The sequence below is a fragment of a genome, unplaced genomic scaffold (assembly GCF_019419815.1).
Source record: "Pyrus x bretschneideri cultivar Hongxiangsu unplaced genomic scaffold, Pyrus_bretschneideri_v1 Contig32, whole genome shotgun sequence".
Classification (NCBI taxonomy): domain Eukaryota; kingdom Viridiplantae; phylum Streptophyta; class Magnoliopsida; order Rosales; family Rosaceae; genus Pyrus; species Pyrus x bretschneideri.
Genome location: NW_025999635.1, coordinates 5,348,517 through 5,363,563, shown reverse-complemented (window position 1 = coordinate 5,363,563; position 15,047 = coordinate 5,348,517). Strand labels below are relative to the sequence as shown.

General features: G+C 39.1%; 3 protein-coding genes across 5 annotated transcripts; 2 read left to right on the top strand and 1 right to left on the bottom strand.

Moving 5' to 3' along the window:
- The first annotated feature begins 2,141 nt into the window (after positions 1-2,141).
- On the top strand, positions 2,142-5,757 carry LOC103963381 (splicing factor-like protein 1). Of its 2 annotated transcripts, none has more exons than XM_048590378.1 (2): positions 2,142-4,551; positions 5,447-5,757. In XM_048590378.1, exon 1 carries the CDS (start codon positions 2,159-2,161, stop codon positions 4,532-4,534), a length of 2,376 nt encoding a protein of 791 aa, XP_048446335.1. In that variant the 5' UTR covers positions 2,142-2,158; the 3' UTR covers positions 4,535-4,551; positions 5,447-5,757. The 2 variants fall into 2 exon arrangements, with proteins under 2 accessions (XP_048446335.1, XP_009374466.2); XM_009376191.3 differs by having other exon boundaries at positions 5,336-5,757.
- Positions 5,758-7,873: 2,116 nt separating this feature from the next.
- Positions 7,874-11,077, top strand: LOC103963446. Its single transcript, XM_009376274.3, has 9 exons — positions 7,874-8,125; positions 8,225-8,283; positions 8,394-8,463; positions 9,176-9,203; positions 9,390-9,640; positions 9,738-9,801; positions 9,909-9,997; positions 10,094-10,333; positions 10,625-11,077. The coding sequence occupies exons 1-9, from the start codon at positions 8,090-8,092 to the stop codon at positions 10,772-10,774; spliced, it is 987 nt and encodes a 328-aa protein (XP_009374549.2). The 5' UTR covers positions 7,874-8,089; the 3' UTR covers positions 10,775-11,077.
- Positions 11,078-11,504: 427 nt separating this feature from the next.
- LOC103932655 lies at positions 11,505-14,034 on the bottom strand. Of its 2 annotated transcripts, none has more exons than XM_009342288.3 (4): positions 13,299-14,034; positions 12,683-12,917; positions 12,334-12,427; positions 11,505-12,023 (listed from the first exon to the last, which is right to left on the bottom strand). In XM_009342288.3, exons 1-4 carry the CDS (start codon positions 13,745-13,747, stop codon positions 11,749-11,751), a joined length of 1,053 nt encoding a protein of 350 aa, XP_009340563.1. In that variant the 5' UTR covers positions 13,748-14,034; the 3' UTR covers positions 11,505-11,748. The 2 variants fall into 2 exon arrangements, with proteins under 2 accessions (XP_009340563.1, XP_048446759.1); XM_048590802.1 differs by having other exon boundaries at positions 11,880-12,054.
- Positions 14,035-15,047: the final 1,013 nt, after the last annotated feature.

The window sequence follows — 15,047 nt, the reverse complement described above, 5'->3', positions numbered from 1 at the left end:
ATCACTAAGGCAATTAGATAGTTTAAAGCACAGTGATTAATAATTCAAAACTTCCATGCATAATATCATAAGCAAATTGAAAAGAAACTACATGTTCTTGCCAAGGCTCGTGGCCTCGCCTTGGCAAACAAAACTAGTTACTAACAACCATAAAACAAAATATTATTAAAAACATGGATAGAAAACACCTTGAAAATAAACTTCAAAAGGCTCTCCAAAGTATTGCGTTCTCTCCTCTTAATGTTGCGTAGAGAACCCTAATGGCTAACAAGCCTTATTTATACTACTACAAAATAAAACCATACCTTGATAATGTTTTAGAATAAAACTAAATGATAAAAGAAAATAAAAGGTTTCCTATTTGAACCAAAATTCGGAGTTCTTGGAAAATTAGTCTTTTGACTGATCAAATCAATTCTGATTTGGTCCCAAAAGGTCTCTTTTGAAAGCTGAAGCGTCCCCTACAAAATGAATCTTCCTCAAAATACGCCATATTGACCTCCAAAATACCCAAAACGTCCAGAAATGTCAATTTGGGAAAGCCACGGTCAAACGGTTTGGTAGAAAAATCTAAAATTTTGATACAATCATCTTGAAAGGCTCACGAACATCCTCCAATTGGAATCACTCCAAAATTCATCCGTTTGATCACTTTTTGCTCTAGAGGAAGTCCAATGTCTTATATTGAAAATATAATCCAAAGTATTAAAATTCTACCAAAATAACCAATAAATTAATACTAAGATTAAAGTAAAATATATGATATAATATGAACTCATCAGTAGTTACATCAGATTGTGAATGAGTTTGACCGTGTCTAGTTGTTAAGGGTGATTCAGTGGACGCTCAAGAATTGTCTCTAGGCACCCAAGAACGGCTTATGAACAACTAAGAATTTGTCTTCATTGTTGGGTGTTCATAGAATCACCCTTGTGCAGAAGCATATATTTAGAGAGAGAGAGAGAGAGAGAGAGATGAACATCCAACTCTTGGGGCTCATTGTTGATCGTTAAAAGCCTCTTCTGCAACGGGAGCTGCAAGGGAAAGAAACATGGCAGCAGATGGCTTACTTGGTCTGGGTTTGCATTTGAGAGAGAGAGGACTATCCAACTCCGGCGAGGATACTTCTCAAACAGCCGGCCTCTTTCTGCAATAAAATTGCTGGCATAAATTTCAGTTGATCAAATCTTTACATCATCCATTCTAATATTACAACGTCCACTGATCCCTTTTCAAAACATTACATCCACTCATCCAATATTACAACATCTGATGAAAACATTACATTCATTTCAATTGATCAAATCATCAGTGAAATCCCCCTTTTTGCTATATCATATAAACATGCATTAAACAACCATTAACAATTGTTTCAATAAAATCGTAATTAACGGTTAAATAGACATAATAATTAACAAATGTATAACATTACAAGAAAATCGTAAGTTTGTGTACGACATTGTAATGTTTTAAAGTTGAGATATGAGTTTGCAATTACAATTACACTCAAATTTGAGGATGTAAAATGTAATTTATAGCATTACTCACAAATTGTAAGAGCATGTCTAATTGAGATTACAGGGAACACACCTCTACTAAAAAAATGTGTTAACGAAAATTTTTGTGTGTCTAAATAACATTGCTTTACAAATTATTAGCATGTCGTGTATAGAAGTAGAAGATGTATGGGGCCCAGCTTGAATACTACGTAGCTTTTAATAAAATTATTTAATTATTTATTTTTAATCTCAGCTATTTATTTTCAGTAGTATTAATATTACGTAGAATTAAAAAACTAATGAAAAATATTTAAAAACTTTGAGTTTCAACGATAATGATAAAATAAAAGTTAAAGTGAATTGTACCAAGATTGATATTTTAGTATAAAAATGTAATTTTTTGTTAAAATAAACATTACTAAGAGTTTTACGTTAAAATCCGCTTAAAAAAAATGTTTCATGTATCTCCAAAACTATATCCGATCATTAAACGGACCGAGTGAGTTCTCGTACGAAGACAGAACCGGATAACCAGATGGGCTGGACCTTGGGTGCTACTTTACCCCATTTACAATTGGCCCAATCCTCCTATAAATTGTCAGAGGCGCGTCGTCCCGCACCGCTTTAACACATTTGTAAGCTTCTCCAATCTCAAATCCATGGAGGCTGCTCTCCAATCAAACCCTAACCTTCCTCCTCCAATCGAATCCCTAGATCCTCACCCTCCTCATTCCGATTTCAATCCTCCTCCCCCTGCAGAAGCCCTAGCCTCAGATTCCAATGGCCCGTCTCAACCAGCGCCCACTGAAACCCTAGCATCCTATGCTCGAGACCCCTCCACGAATCCCAATACCGCTACTGAGAACGGTAACTCGACTGACGCCTGCAAGGTGCTTGCTATTATGAAGCCGCTGCTGTCGGAAAACGGATTGACCAACACCACTAGCGGCAACGAAAGGGATGGCTCGGGCGGGGAGGAGGAGACGACCAGCAGGCGCCGTCGCCGCAGCCGGTGGGATCCTCAGCCCGAGTCGGACAATCAGAGTGGTGGTGGCGAGACGGGCAGTGGCACGAGGAAGAGGAAGTCGCGGTGGGCGGATGAGGAGCCGAAGCAGGCGATTCAGCTGCCGGATTTCATGGGAGGTATTGAGTTTGATCCAGAAATTCAAGCTTTGAATAGTAGGTTGCTTGAGATTAGTCGAATGCTGTCTTCGGGGTTGCCCTTAGATGATCGTCCCGAAGGGGCTAGGTCTCCTTCGCCGGAACCTATATATGATAACATGGGAATTAGGATTAATACTAGAGAGTTCCGTGCCCGTGAGAGGTTGAACAAAGAGAGACAGGAAATTATTGCCCAGATTATTAAGAGGAACCCAGCATTTAAGCCCCCGGCTGATTACAGGCCACCCAAGCTTCACAAGAAGCTTTACATACCGATGAAGGAATATCCCGGATACAATTTTATCGGACTTATCATTGGGCCAAGGGGTAATACCCAGAAGAGGATGGAGAAAGAAACTGGTGCAAAAATTGTCATTAGGGGTAAAGGTTCGGTGAAAGAGGGTAGGTCACAACAGAAGAGGGATTTGAAACCTGACCCTTCCGAGAACGAGGACTTGCATGTTTTGGTTGAGGCCGACACACAAGACGCTCTTGATGCTGCGGCTGGGATGGTGGAGAAACTCTTGCAGCCTGTCGATGAGGTGTTGAATGAGCATAAGAGGCAACAACTTAGGGAACTTGCGTCATTGAATGGGACAATAAGGGATGAGGAGTATTGTAGGTTGTGTGGTGAGCCAGGGCACCGTCAGTATGCTTGTCCATCACGTACTTCGACCTTTAAGAGTGATGTTCTTTGTAAGATATGTGGTGATGGTGGGCATCCAACCATTGATTGCCCAGTGAAGGGTACAACTGGGAAGAAAATGGATGATGAGTATCAGAACTTCTTGGCTGAGTTAGGGGGGACAGTTCCTGAATCTGCAACTAAGCAGACCGCTACATTAGCACTTGGCCCAGGCAACAGTACATCAAGCAATCCTCCTTGGGCTAACAGTACTGGCAGTGCTAGTGCATCATCACATCCAGGCTTGGGATCAATTGGAGTCAAGCCAGTCAAGGACTATGACGAGACAAACTTGTACATTGGATACTTGCCACCTACTTTTGACGATGATGGTTTGATCCAATTGTTTTCACCATTTGGTGATATTGTGATGGCCAAAGTTATCAAGGACCGAGTTACTGGAGCAAGTAAAGGTTATGGTTTTGTGAAGTACGGAGATGTTCAAATGGCTAATAATGCAATTGCACGCATGAATGGTTATCGCCTAGACCAGCGAACCATTGCTGTCAGAGTTGCTGGCAAGCCTCCTCAGCCTGCTGCGCCTCCTGGACCTCCAGCATCGGCACTGCCCACATACGCGGTTCCCCAGCCTGTTGGTGCCTATCCATCCCAGCAGTTTACCGCAGGTGGTCCTCTTGGGAATGCACCACCTACTAGCTACGCGGGTACTCCTGTTCCTTGGGGACCCCCTGTTCCTCCGCCTTATGCTCCTTATGCTCCACCTCCTCCACATCCCCCTGGTTCAACCATGTATCCTCCTCCCATGGCGGGTCAACATATGGCTCCTTATGGTGCACGATACCCTCCTCCACCTGGGGCACCACCTCAACCTGTGACTTCAAGTGAAGCACAACAGAGTTATCCCCCTCCAGGGGTTCAAACTGAACACAACGTCTCTACCCAATCTCTACAATCTAATATGTATGGAGGCTCCTCAGCACCAATGCCACCAAACGGCCAACACACTTATCCTGCTGCTTCGTATGGTTACTCATCGTACTACAATGCAGTTCCACCACCTCCGCCTCCCCCCGCCCATGTACCTGGATCAACTGCAGACCAATCTCAGAACATTGGTAACGTTCCATGGGCCACGAGTGCTCAGGTTCCCCCTCATGCTTCTTCTGCGGAAAGGACAACTTATGGTGCAGATGCAGAGTATGAGAAGTTCATGGCAGAAACGAAATGATACCTCCAAGCTGATAGGTATGCACTGCACATTTTTTGCTTCATTCCTGGTTATACAAATTATATTTTGGTATTTTGAGTTGTGTTGATTGGATATTTGGTCCAGGGCATTTCATTTTTACAAAAATATCAACCTGTGTCAATATATAGAAATTAATATTCAGCACTTCAACTAGAGACCATTATGCATTAGACTCACAAGGATTTTAACTCGCTGTCTCTTGCTCCCTTCTGCTTATGTGCGTGATGTAGGACGAAAAATAGCTTTGGGTTTCTCACTTTTTATTGGGGTGGGTGAACGATGTGTACTGTTTATTAATTTACTTATAATTTTCCACTTTTTATTTTACACCGGGACTTTCACTTGGTCTTTTGTATATATGAAGGTTGTTTACAGAAACAGATGACCATGCCATCGTTGTCAGTGTGTGATTCCCCAGGAAAGTTCTGGATATCTATCCTGGCTTTTGTACAATGTTTTATATGGTTCTATTTTTCTTGAATTATGGCACTGGTTTATACTAATGCGTGATGGAGGCTAACGCAAGCCTTCTTTTCCGACTCCTCTGGATGGAATGAAGAAAAATGTGCATTTTTTTGTGATTAATTGAATCACCCAAAAAGCTTGTTGTGCAGGGATGATCTTCAAAGTCGAATGGCTAGGATTACATTTTATAGTTTCCGTTCTTATGTTGAGGGGCACACATATCTGATTTTTCTATATTGTGCTGCATAAGTCATTTATATCTTGTTTTTGCAGTACTTGACCCTTCTCCATTGCTATTATGTAAAATTTTGACAGGGCTGATGTTTCTTGGAGCTCTTGTGAACCGATTTCTTACCTCTTGCCATGACTTTGTTGAAGTTTGGGACTCACATCTTTAACCTTGCTGTAATGTTATGACCTTTGCAGAGACTTGGGCTGGAGCTTCCATTGATCGTTTCATGTTGGAGAAGTCATCTTTAAACAATATGATTCATATTATTTTGGGTGCTTATGTTGGACGTAATTTTGTTATTTTTCTGGTTACTTTTCTCATACAAATTCTAGCTACTAATTTCTTCCTTGTTCAAATTTCGTCTGAACTTCCATTATTTGGTACTAATGTTTTGTGATGTTATGTTGGGTTGCATCACTAGTTTTGTTGCTTTGCCTAACGGTTTTCCCTCTCTAGTTTCTATTGTAATCCAATTTTTACGTTAAGGACCCTAATTTTTTCCGCCTGCCGTGGTTTCTGAAGCTGCTTCAGTGATGCATTATCTTTCCATTTAAAAGGTAATCACGCCTTGCAACTCAAGGCATTCTTGGTAGGTGGAAGCTAATGTTATGTTTTATTCATATTATCTGTGTTTTCATATAACAATGGGATATTGATGTTCTTTTCTAGTTTTCCATTGGCAGGTAAAAGAAATCATTCATGTATGTATTGGTTACCACTTGTTTTTGAATATCCAGAGTTTTGGTTCTGTCTTATGGGTTTTTTACACTTGTTTTGGCATCTTAGTAAAACTAACCCTGATCATAACCGAAATTGCCAAGTCTTGAGTGTTGCTATGATTGTTAGAGGACCTGAGGTAGAAAGTGGTCCATTTCGGCGAGTTTGAATATGCTAGGTGGTGAGGATTACTTTTACAATGTATTTCGTTATCTAATTTCTTCAAAGTGGTGGTGTTACTAGGTTTGCCAGATCCTCATGGATGAAGCCACTAGATACATACAGCATGCTTATATTCTTCTATCGAGTTCAATCATCGTTCCTAGGTGTCGCCCCGCTTTTGAGCTTTGATTGTGAAGGAGGAAAAGAACCTGTGTAACTTGTTAGAAATAGTCCCAATTGTGATTGTGATTCTGGGTACTGTACATTTCCGGCAATGTTAACTAGTTTCTAACACATGTTCCTTCACACCTCATTTTGTTGTTTCATTGTGTTGAATTGGCCCTCCCATTTCTCACTCGTACCATGCATGTACAGGCTTCCCTTTGAAGCCTTGTAGGGAGAGGTTGGTTTTGTGAGGATTAGATATGGGGTGGTGGTTGCGGGGGGCGGGGGTTCTGGCGCACCGGGAGGGGAAGAGGCAAAAGCACGGGTCTTGGGTATTTTTTTTGGGATTTTTAACGAAAAACTCCTGGCACTGTTCATTTTTAACGAAAAATCATATTTTTATCTTTTTCTGGTACTATTCACTAAACTTTTATTTGTGATTTTTCATTAAAACTAAAGTTTTTTTAAACTTTTCGTTTGTCTTTTTTTGTTTTTTTAACCCGGTCGTAGCAAAAACCCACCGTGCAGATCAATCTAACGGCTATTGACATGTGCACAAGAAAAATCGCTTATACTCGATCTTCATCTTCAACAACCGGTTCTTTGATATGTGCCAAAACTTGAAATTGCTTATTGTGGTAATGATGAGATTGGGCACTATGTGTTAACTATACAGCTGCGTCTGAGGCCGTGAAAACTAAATGACATTTTACAATTGGAATTTTAATCAATATGAGAACAACGATCGGTTTTTATGGTTATGGTAACACTCGAGACAAAAGCGATAATGATTTGTGGAGAGGGGAATATGGATTGGTATTTAGAGACTTGGCCAAATAGATATCGCATCGTGGCATGCTAAAACATTGCTATTAGCCCTGGCAATAGCCTCGCTTCTAAATTATTTCGAAATAATAGGCAAAGTGTTGGCAAAATGCATGTAACAAAAAAGGATCTAGGAAATAGTAGATCCTGGAGCCTTAAATTATTTTTTTGGAAATTACTACAACATAGTAGACAATTATATATGAAGGGTTCTTACTGGTAAGAACGCATTCACTGATTGAGTAGAAAATTTACATAGGTTATTACCGGTAAAAACACTTGCAAATATTTAGCTCTACTTTTGAACATGTTCTTACCGATAAGAACACGTGTAAATTTTCAGCTCTACTAATGAGCGTGTTCTTACCGGTTAGAACACGTTTATATATGACTACCATCCTGTTTTGTACTAATTTATAAAAATATAATTTTGGCCTCGGTCTAGCCTTTCTTAGATCCTTTTATAAAAATAAAAAATAAATGAAAATAAAAATAAAAAATCTTAAATAGTAGGCAAAGTGTAAGAAAAATGCATTAACAAGCCTCACGAATTGTCGATAGAAGGCATGGTGTCATGAATTCTTCTAGCCTTTATGAAGGTCTGTAAGATTGATACAACTACCATAATTTAGTTTAATTATTCTATGTTTAGTTATTTCATTTAGCATTACTCTATTATATGGCGTTTATATTGAGTGGTGCTATCCACACACCCATTGTTAATTTTTGTTCTTTGATTTTTTTCAATCAGTTGATCCGCTGGTCGGAAATTTAGAGAGTTTGTGAGAAGTAAAAATGGGTATGTGAATAGTCCAACCTTCGTATATAATTATTTAAGTGTCTGGATACACAGCCTTATAGCGTAATTGTGCAATCGTCAAGTCCACTCGACCTGGGTTCGATTCCCGCCCTCTTTCTCTTTTTTCCCCAATTTTTATTTTTCGTCCTTCTTCTCCGTCGAGAAAGCCATGGATAACGACGATCCCTCTCACCGTCGCAGAAGGGTAACTTCCCGCTCTTTCTCTCTCTCTCTCTCATCAAAATTCTTGTTCAATTTCACCAGAACTCCATCTCAGATCTGAAATTCTTGTTCTTCTTTCCAGCCTAGGTTCATTCCCAGAGTCCAGCCACGCAAGAAGCTTGGACCAACTGCCCCCACTCCGTAACTCTCATAATTTCACCCTCCAATTTCCATTTAATTTCATTTTGTTGTCAAAATTCATAGCATTATTAGTCTTTTATTTGACATTTTTGAGTTGCCAATCGCTGCAGCGACGTCGGCGACGGCGGCGATGGTGGTCAAGAAACTCGCCAGGCCCAGACTCTGCTGAGTCAGCACAATGTAAGCTCGCTCTCTCAGCTTTCAACTTCTTTTCTTTCTTTATTGCTGTCCGTATTTTGATTTTTCATTTTCTTGGTTTTTGTAGGTGATTTTTTTATTCATTTGTTATTTCTTTTAATTCTTGGGTTTTTTTTCTTTAAAAAAAAAAAAAAAAAAAGAGATTAAGCGGCTTTTGGCTTTTTTGAAAAGTTAAATAAGGCTGGTTGGGGTCAAGCGTACGATTTGGTCAGAGGGTGTGTTTGGTACGGACCGTATGGTATTAAATTGGACAATCATAATGTGGTAATTTCCTTTTTGGAGGTTTAGGGTTTGGACTTTAATTTTCGACATATAAAAGATACGGAAAGAAAAATAATTTACTTTTGGATTTGGCGGTAAAAGGAGATGGTTTGCACACGTGGGTTGGGCCAATTGGCGAAAAAAGTGTGCTCATCTTTTTGGCATTCAAGTTCGAATTTTTTTTGCTCTAAGTTTGAGTCGTCGTGCCCGTATATAGACTAGTTTAGAAATGGAAACATAATATGTTTTGCCAATACGTGCAGCTGGAATGTTGTTCTGAAGTCAATAACCTGGAATTATTCTTACTTTCCCATGATGTCTACTTTGCTTTGACAATGTGTTGGATAGAATGTGATATTTGATAACTCTTGATTTCTTTCAATTATATAAGATTAGCTGAACAAATGATTGATTCTTGTTCTTGAATTTACAGGAGAGAAGACGGGGAGTCGAAAAGAAATGTAATTTCTCATTAACTTTGCTTGCATATTAACTTGGCGTATCACATACCGTCTTTAGATTCAACATGGATTCTTATAACTATGAGATTGGTTATAATGTTACTTATCCGAAAATGTGTCGAGTACAATAGTTGCTTTAGATTATCCTGGATTCGCTTTCCGTTCATGTTTGCTGTTCATCTGCAGCTACACTGCAAGTTGCGTTTGGTCCTGGAGGAGCAGGTGCGTCCTCAACTTCTATCAGAACATTTGGAGCTGTAAAGGACGGCAATGATGGTAAAAGCGGCAGTGTAGTTCTCAAAGACTCTGATGATGAAGAGCAAAACCTCTCAACTTTTCCTTCAGCCTCTACTGAAGCTGAAACGGATGTAACCATGGAAGATGCTATCGATCCAGAAGCAGAACCACTTCAGACTGTCAAGAATACAGAATTTTGGGTAAGAACCCGCGGCATATATGTCTCTACGTCACTCTCTCTCTCTCTCTCTCTCTTTGTATTGCTCTCTCACAAACGATTCTCTGGTGCTTCTGCAGGATTATGAGAACACATACTATCCTACTACTCTCCCTCTCAGGCAACCCAACTCTGGAGACCCAGGTATTCTTTTTGAAAGCTGAAAACCATTTCGGTTTTCCTTATGCAGTTAATGGCACTTTTAGTTTATAGCCATCTTGTAATTCATTGATCTTTTGTTTTGCTTTTAGAAATCCTTAATGAGAGTGAATTTGGGGAGGATGCTGAAAAAGAGTATGATGAGAGCACTATAAATCCTGCTTCAGAACTCGGGCTGCTGGTGCGTATTGGATTAGTAACTTATTTCTGATGTAACAATGTTAAACACTAAACAGAGTGATATATTTGATTGGCTGTTACTAAACTTGCTTGACAGGAGGAAAAAGAGAAAGCGAAGTTGTTATTCATTCAACTTCCTTCCATTTTGCCATTGACATCAAACCCAGCGGCCACTGCCACGGGCAAAGAGAAAGCTGGAAGCTCAACATCACTGGAGAGCACAGGTGCTCCAAAGAAGGGATGCAGTTTGGAAGAGTTGCCTGCCGGATTTATGGGTAAAATGCTAGTTTACAAGAGCGGAAAAGTCAAGCTGAGGCTAGGAGATACCTTCTATGATGTAAGTCACAGCCATTAACTTTCCTTAAACTGAAAGAAAAGCACGATTATGGAAACTTTTTATCATCTTTGTCTGGTTATATATATGTTAATCATTCCGTGATCAAGTTTAATAACGTTTAGTTTACTTACCACTCGCTCTTTCTGTTTCACAATCCAAAGAACGATGATTTCGTGTCATCTGCCCGGCACAGAATAGTTTTTCATTAGATTTGACCTCCCACGAGTACGAGCTAGATTCAAGTATTATGAATGAGAACATAATGTTCATTTTTGTGCTTACGATACGCAGGTTGCACCTGGTTCAGATAGCAAGTCTAATCAAGATGTTGTGGTAGCCAACACTGTAGAGAAGAAATGCACCGTTCTCAGAGAGCTACGCGAGCGAGCTGTTGTAATTCCTGATGTGGATTCCCTCCTAAATGTGATTAACAGGAATTGAATGCAGGGATGTTACAAAAATTAGGTGCATTTTGAGGTGTAATGGGGGAATTATGCACATGAAAAAGCTGGAAATGGTGGATATGTAGAGGAAAATCTTGAGGAGTAAATATGTTGCTAGAATTACTGAAGACTGAAGGTGCCAAGTGTAATGAAATGTAAGCGGTTGTAGGTAAAAATTAGTAGGTCAGACAGAAAAATTCATCCGGTTAAACAGTTTTACTGACTCCATGTGGTTAAACAGTTACTGTTTGAAGTTTTTTCAAGTGAATCCATCTCTTTCAGGATAACTTTTTTCTTTTTACTGAGTCCATGTGATTAAACAGTTTTATTTTTTGCATGGAAAGGTATAGTGTAGATCACAATTTTCTGTTTGACAAAGCTATATTCTAAAAGGCGACCTCAAATCAATAACGCTTTTCACTTCGTGAGAGTCAAGGGAGAACGTCTATTGTACGCAGGTTTACTAGAAGTTGTTTCTACAACTCAAACATGTAACATTTTGATCACTAAAGAACAACCTTTTGTTTTGCACCAATGCTCGCCCTCTAACAAAGCTATATTTTAATCTACTTCAATCTACAGGTAGGGAACTTCAACTCGGATAAATCTACCGGTAGGGAATTCGAACTCGGATAAATAGTGATTAGACGTACTTGGCCTTTCAAGTGCATCCCAGAAAAAGAAAATTAAAATTGCATAGTTGGACCTCAACTATTCGGTAATTACCGATTCGGTTGCAATTGTTACCAAAAGATTCAGGTGGCAATGCAAAAATACTGATAATATTACAAAAAACCATAGCTAGTATCCATAAATCCCCACATTGGAGGCAACTTGCTAACTCCAATGTACCAAGCACTGGAAGTTTATAACAAAACATAGTTTGAAACATAGAATGCCTAACAATGGAGTGGAAAACTTCAACTGCAAGTCATCCAATGGAGATATGCTGGTGATGTCGTCGGATTAGGGTCAAGCCTTGTGGGTTCGAGTAACCACCACAATCAACAGGACCACAACGGAGAGCATGAACGATTTTTTCAGCCTGTCCTCAAAGCGATTGCTGGGTTCTGCTTTCGCGTTTTCCCTGCTTGGAGGTTGAAATAAGTCGCCCATGACCTTCGTAATTTTCTCGATTGCTTCCATGACTTTTGCCATGGTATTTTGAAAGATCCACTTGACAATGTTTGTTGTTTTATCGTTATCATCAGAATTCTCATCTGGACTCTCGGATTTATTGTCTTCATCTGCGTATATGATGAAAAATTCACATTGAACCTAACATAAGTCACGAGCACATTCCTTCAACCTTTCAGCATTGACAAGGTATTTCACTCTCAACTGTTACATACTTTCCAGCTGCTTAGTATATTGCTCTCTTTTGGATTTTCTAACATGTTGCTCTAACTTGTAATTTCATCTAACTAAAGAGGCATCAACATCGAACAAAAAACATTTTTCAAATCTTGATTAAATGCTAGAATATCTTCCTTATATAAATTCAATGAACTATAGTCTATAGAATATAGTCCTTGCTGAAATCCAAATCATACCAACCTGCATAGAAAGATTCCCGGAGCTCGCGCACCACCTCATTGTTCATTACCGCATCCCAAACCGCTCTATCAGATGACAAGGAGATCACCATTCTCTGCACAACAAAAAACCCTTAAGACATAATTATAAAAAGTTCATATGAGATTAGACAATACAAAGCAGGTGCTATTATATTGCATCCTCTGCAATATAGAAATTAAAAAAAGAATTCCTTTCTGGAATAATTTGCAATTTTTTTTTTTTTTTTAAGAGTCAATGGTCTGAATAAATTCAAAATAAAATTGAGAAAAAAATATATGAAAAAAAGACTCGTTCTGGTAAAAATAAAATGGTCAACAAAGAAAGGGACCTGCACAGAAGACTCGGTCTGCAAGAGATGGAAAGCATCATAAACTCTTTCAGAACCATAAGACTGCAACATCTTTGAATTATTAGAAAAATAGGCAGAAGGCTCCATCCGATCTAATTCTGACCCAGCTGAAGATGCTGGGTGCACAAACCCAGCAGAAGCCCTTGTAATTTGATCGTCCACAGCGCTGTCTGACTCAGAACCAAACTTATCCCTGATGAAGGGACTGATAACCCTACCAATCACAAAACCCCATTTCATCAAACAAGGCGTGATTAGTATAAAATGCAACAAGGCAGGCAGTTAATCATTGTTTTCATTCGACAAGATGGTAAACTAATCTAAGTTGTGGGGTGCGAGATTCAAACTCGAATGCAATAGGTCATGCACAGCTGTCCTCATCAACTAACCTGACCCACATCTGTCAGCGTAAAAATTATTTTTATGACAAGATGATAAACTAATCTAATTTACACGCAAGGGAATTCTAACAAGTGCAACAGGGCATGAAAATTGTGACCAACTGAACTAATTTACATACGGCTCTAAAACACATAAAGTAAAATAACATAAAGGGTTTTTGTTATCTGAGACAAAAGAGTATTGAGTTGCTTACTGTTGAAGGGCAGAGACAGCACTGTGAACTTCATCCTTGGAAGGAACAGGTCCAAGAACAAAATCATCAAGAAACCCGCGTGAAACTCTCTCATCATCCTCACTGCTAATGCCATTATTCAGAGTCACCCAATCAAAATCATCAAAGCGAGGAGAAGAAGGCCAGCCGGGCGTGCCACAACTGGAAGCCAGAGGAATATTGCACGAGGCAAAAGGTGAGGTGGGTGAGGAGAGAGAGAGATTGTGGGAAGAACTGGGCTTCTGGGTGTGCCTAGAAGTGGAAGTGGTGGTGGTGGTATTAGCAGCAGCAGAAGAACTGGAAGAAGAAGAAGAAAGGGGTTCTTGAATTGGTGGGCCACCAGCAACAGTTCTGGTGACTGCTGCCCTACTCACAGTCCTAAACACGCTTCCTCCTCCCCCTCCTCCGCCCATGCTTCTTCCACCAAACATCACTGAAATTCCTTATGGTTTTTTTCTTCTCCTTTTTTAGTTCTCAGACTATGAATCTCTGTCGTCCCTTTTCTACGTTATCTAAATCTGGGAGGAGGCAGGATTGAGTGGATTCCTTAGTTTGTCAGGCTCTGAGTCTCTGACTCGTTTTCTGTTGATATTCTCGAGGTCATGAATGTGGATAGGGTTAATAAAAAATGGTTCAGAGTTCCATTGGCGTCACAACTTCTAGGTATAAAAAGAAGACTCCACGTTTTGGTTCTTAGTGGGAGGTGGCTTGGCTTCCCCCATATCTTTCTGTTGTTAATTTATTCGTTTGCTTGGATATATATATATATATATATATATATATGTATGTATGTATGTATGTATATATCATTCCTTATATTTTGTGTTGTTATGTACAATACGTTTAACCTAAATAAAAATACTTCAATAACATATGTGGACTTTGGCCGGTTGATTAGGATATGAAACCTATTAGACTGGAGTTGTGATTTACCTCTCGATAGCAAATGGGGTATATTCTATATACCACAACAAAGATACACTATTAGAAATACATGAACGAAATATAGTAGATTGTCCTCTAAATATATTATAGCAAGCAAGTGATGACTTTTTCTGATAGTTAAGATATTTATGTTCAATTTCTTGGATTCAAATCCTCTCTTTTTCTCTCCCCTACCCTTTTTTTCAGGGGCGGATTCATTCATTGACCCTGGTAGTCCCAGGACCACCGGAAGCCTAAAGAAGTGCTTATGAGGACCTCTGAGGACCATCCAATGGTCTGTGCAAGTGGTGAAGAGAGAAGATCATCATGGTTGTTCAACAGAAGCTTTGAACCAAAAAGAAATATCTATTTTAGAACCTTTTTTATTATTTTAATTGTTGTCAAACAAAACTTTTAGGTTGCCCTTAATTTTTTTTTAATTGTTCTCATAGATGACGAATTTTTTTTACATTAAACAAGGGAGGGTTGGGCTAAACCACACAATGGGCAACCTAATTTGGTATCGAATTCGTCATCTATGAGATTCGAACCAAAGACCTCTCACTTACAATTGAAGAGGAATACTACCATATCGTAATACTGAGTGGCTAATTGTTGTCAAATTAGGTTGTGCAACTTTAACATTTTATTTAATAAAGAGGGGGTCTATTACTCAACCAATATTTTTATACCATATATGTTTGACACCTTTTTTTTATTTATTTTTAAATTCACTATAAATTAAAACAGCCTTTGAAAAATATTTTGTAATGTACTACGAACTCGTAACTTGAACTTTCATATCAT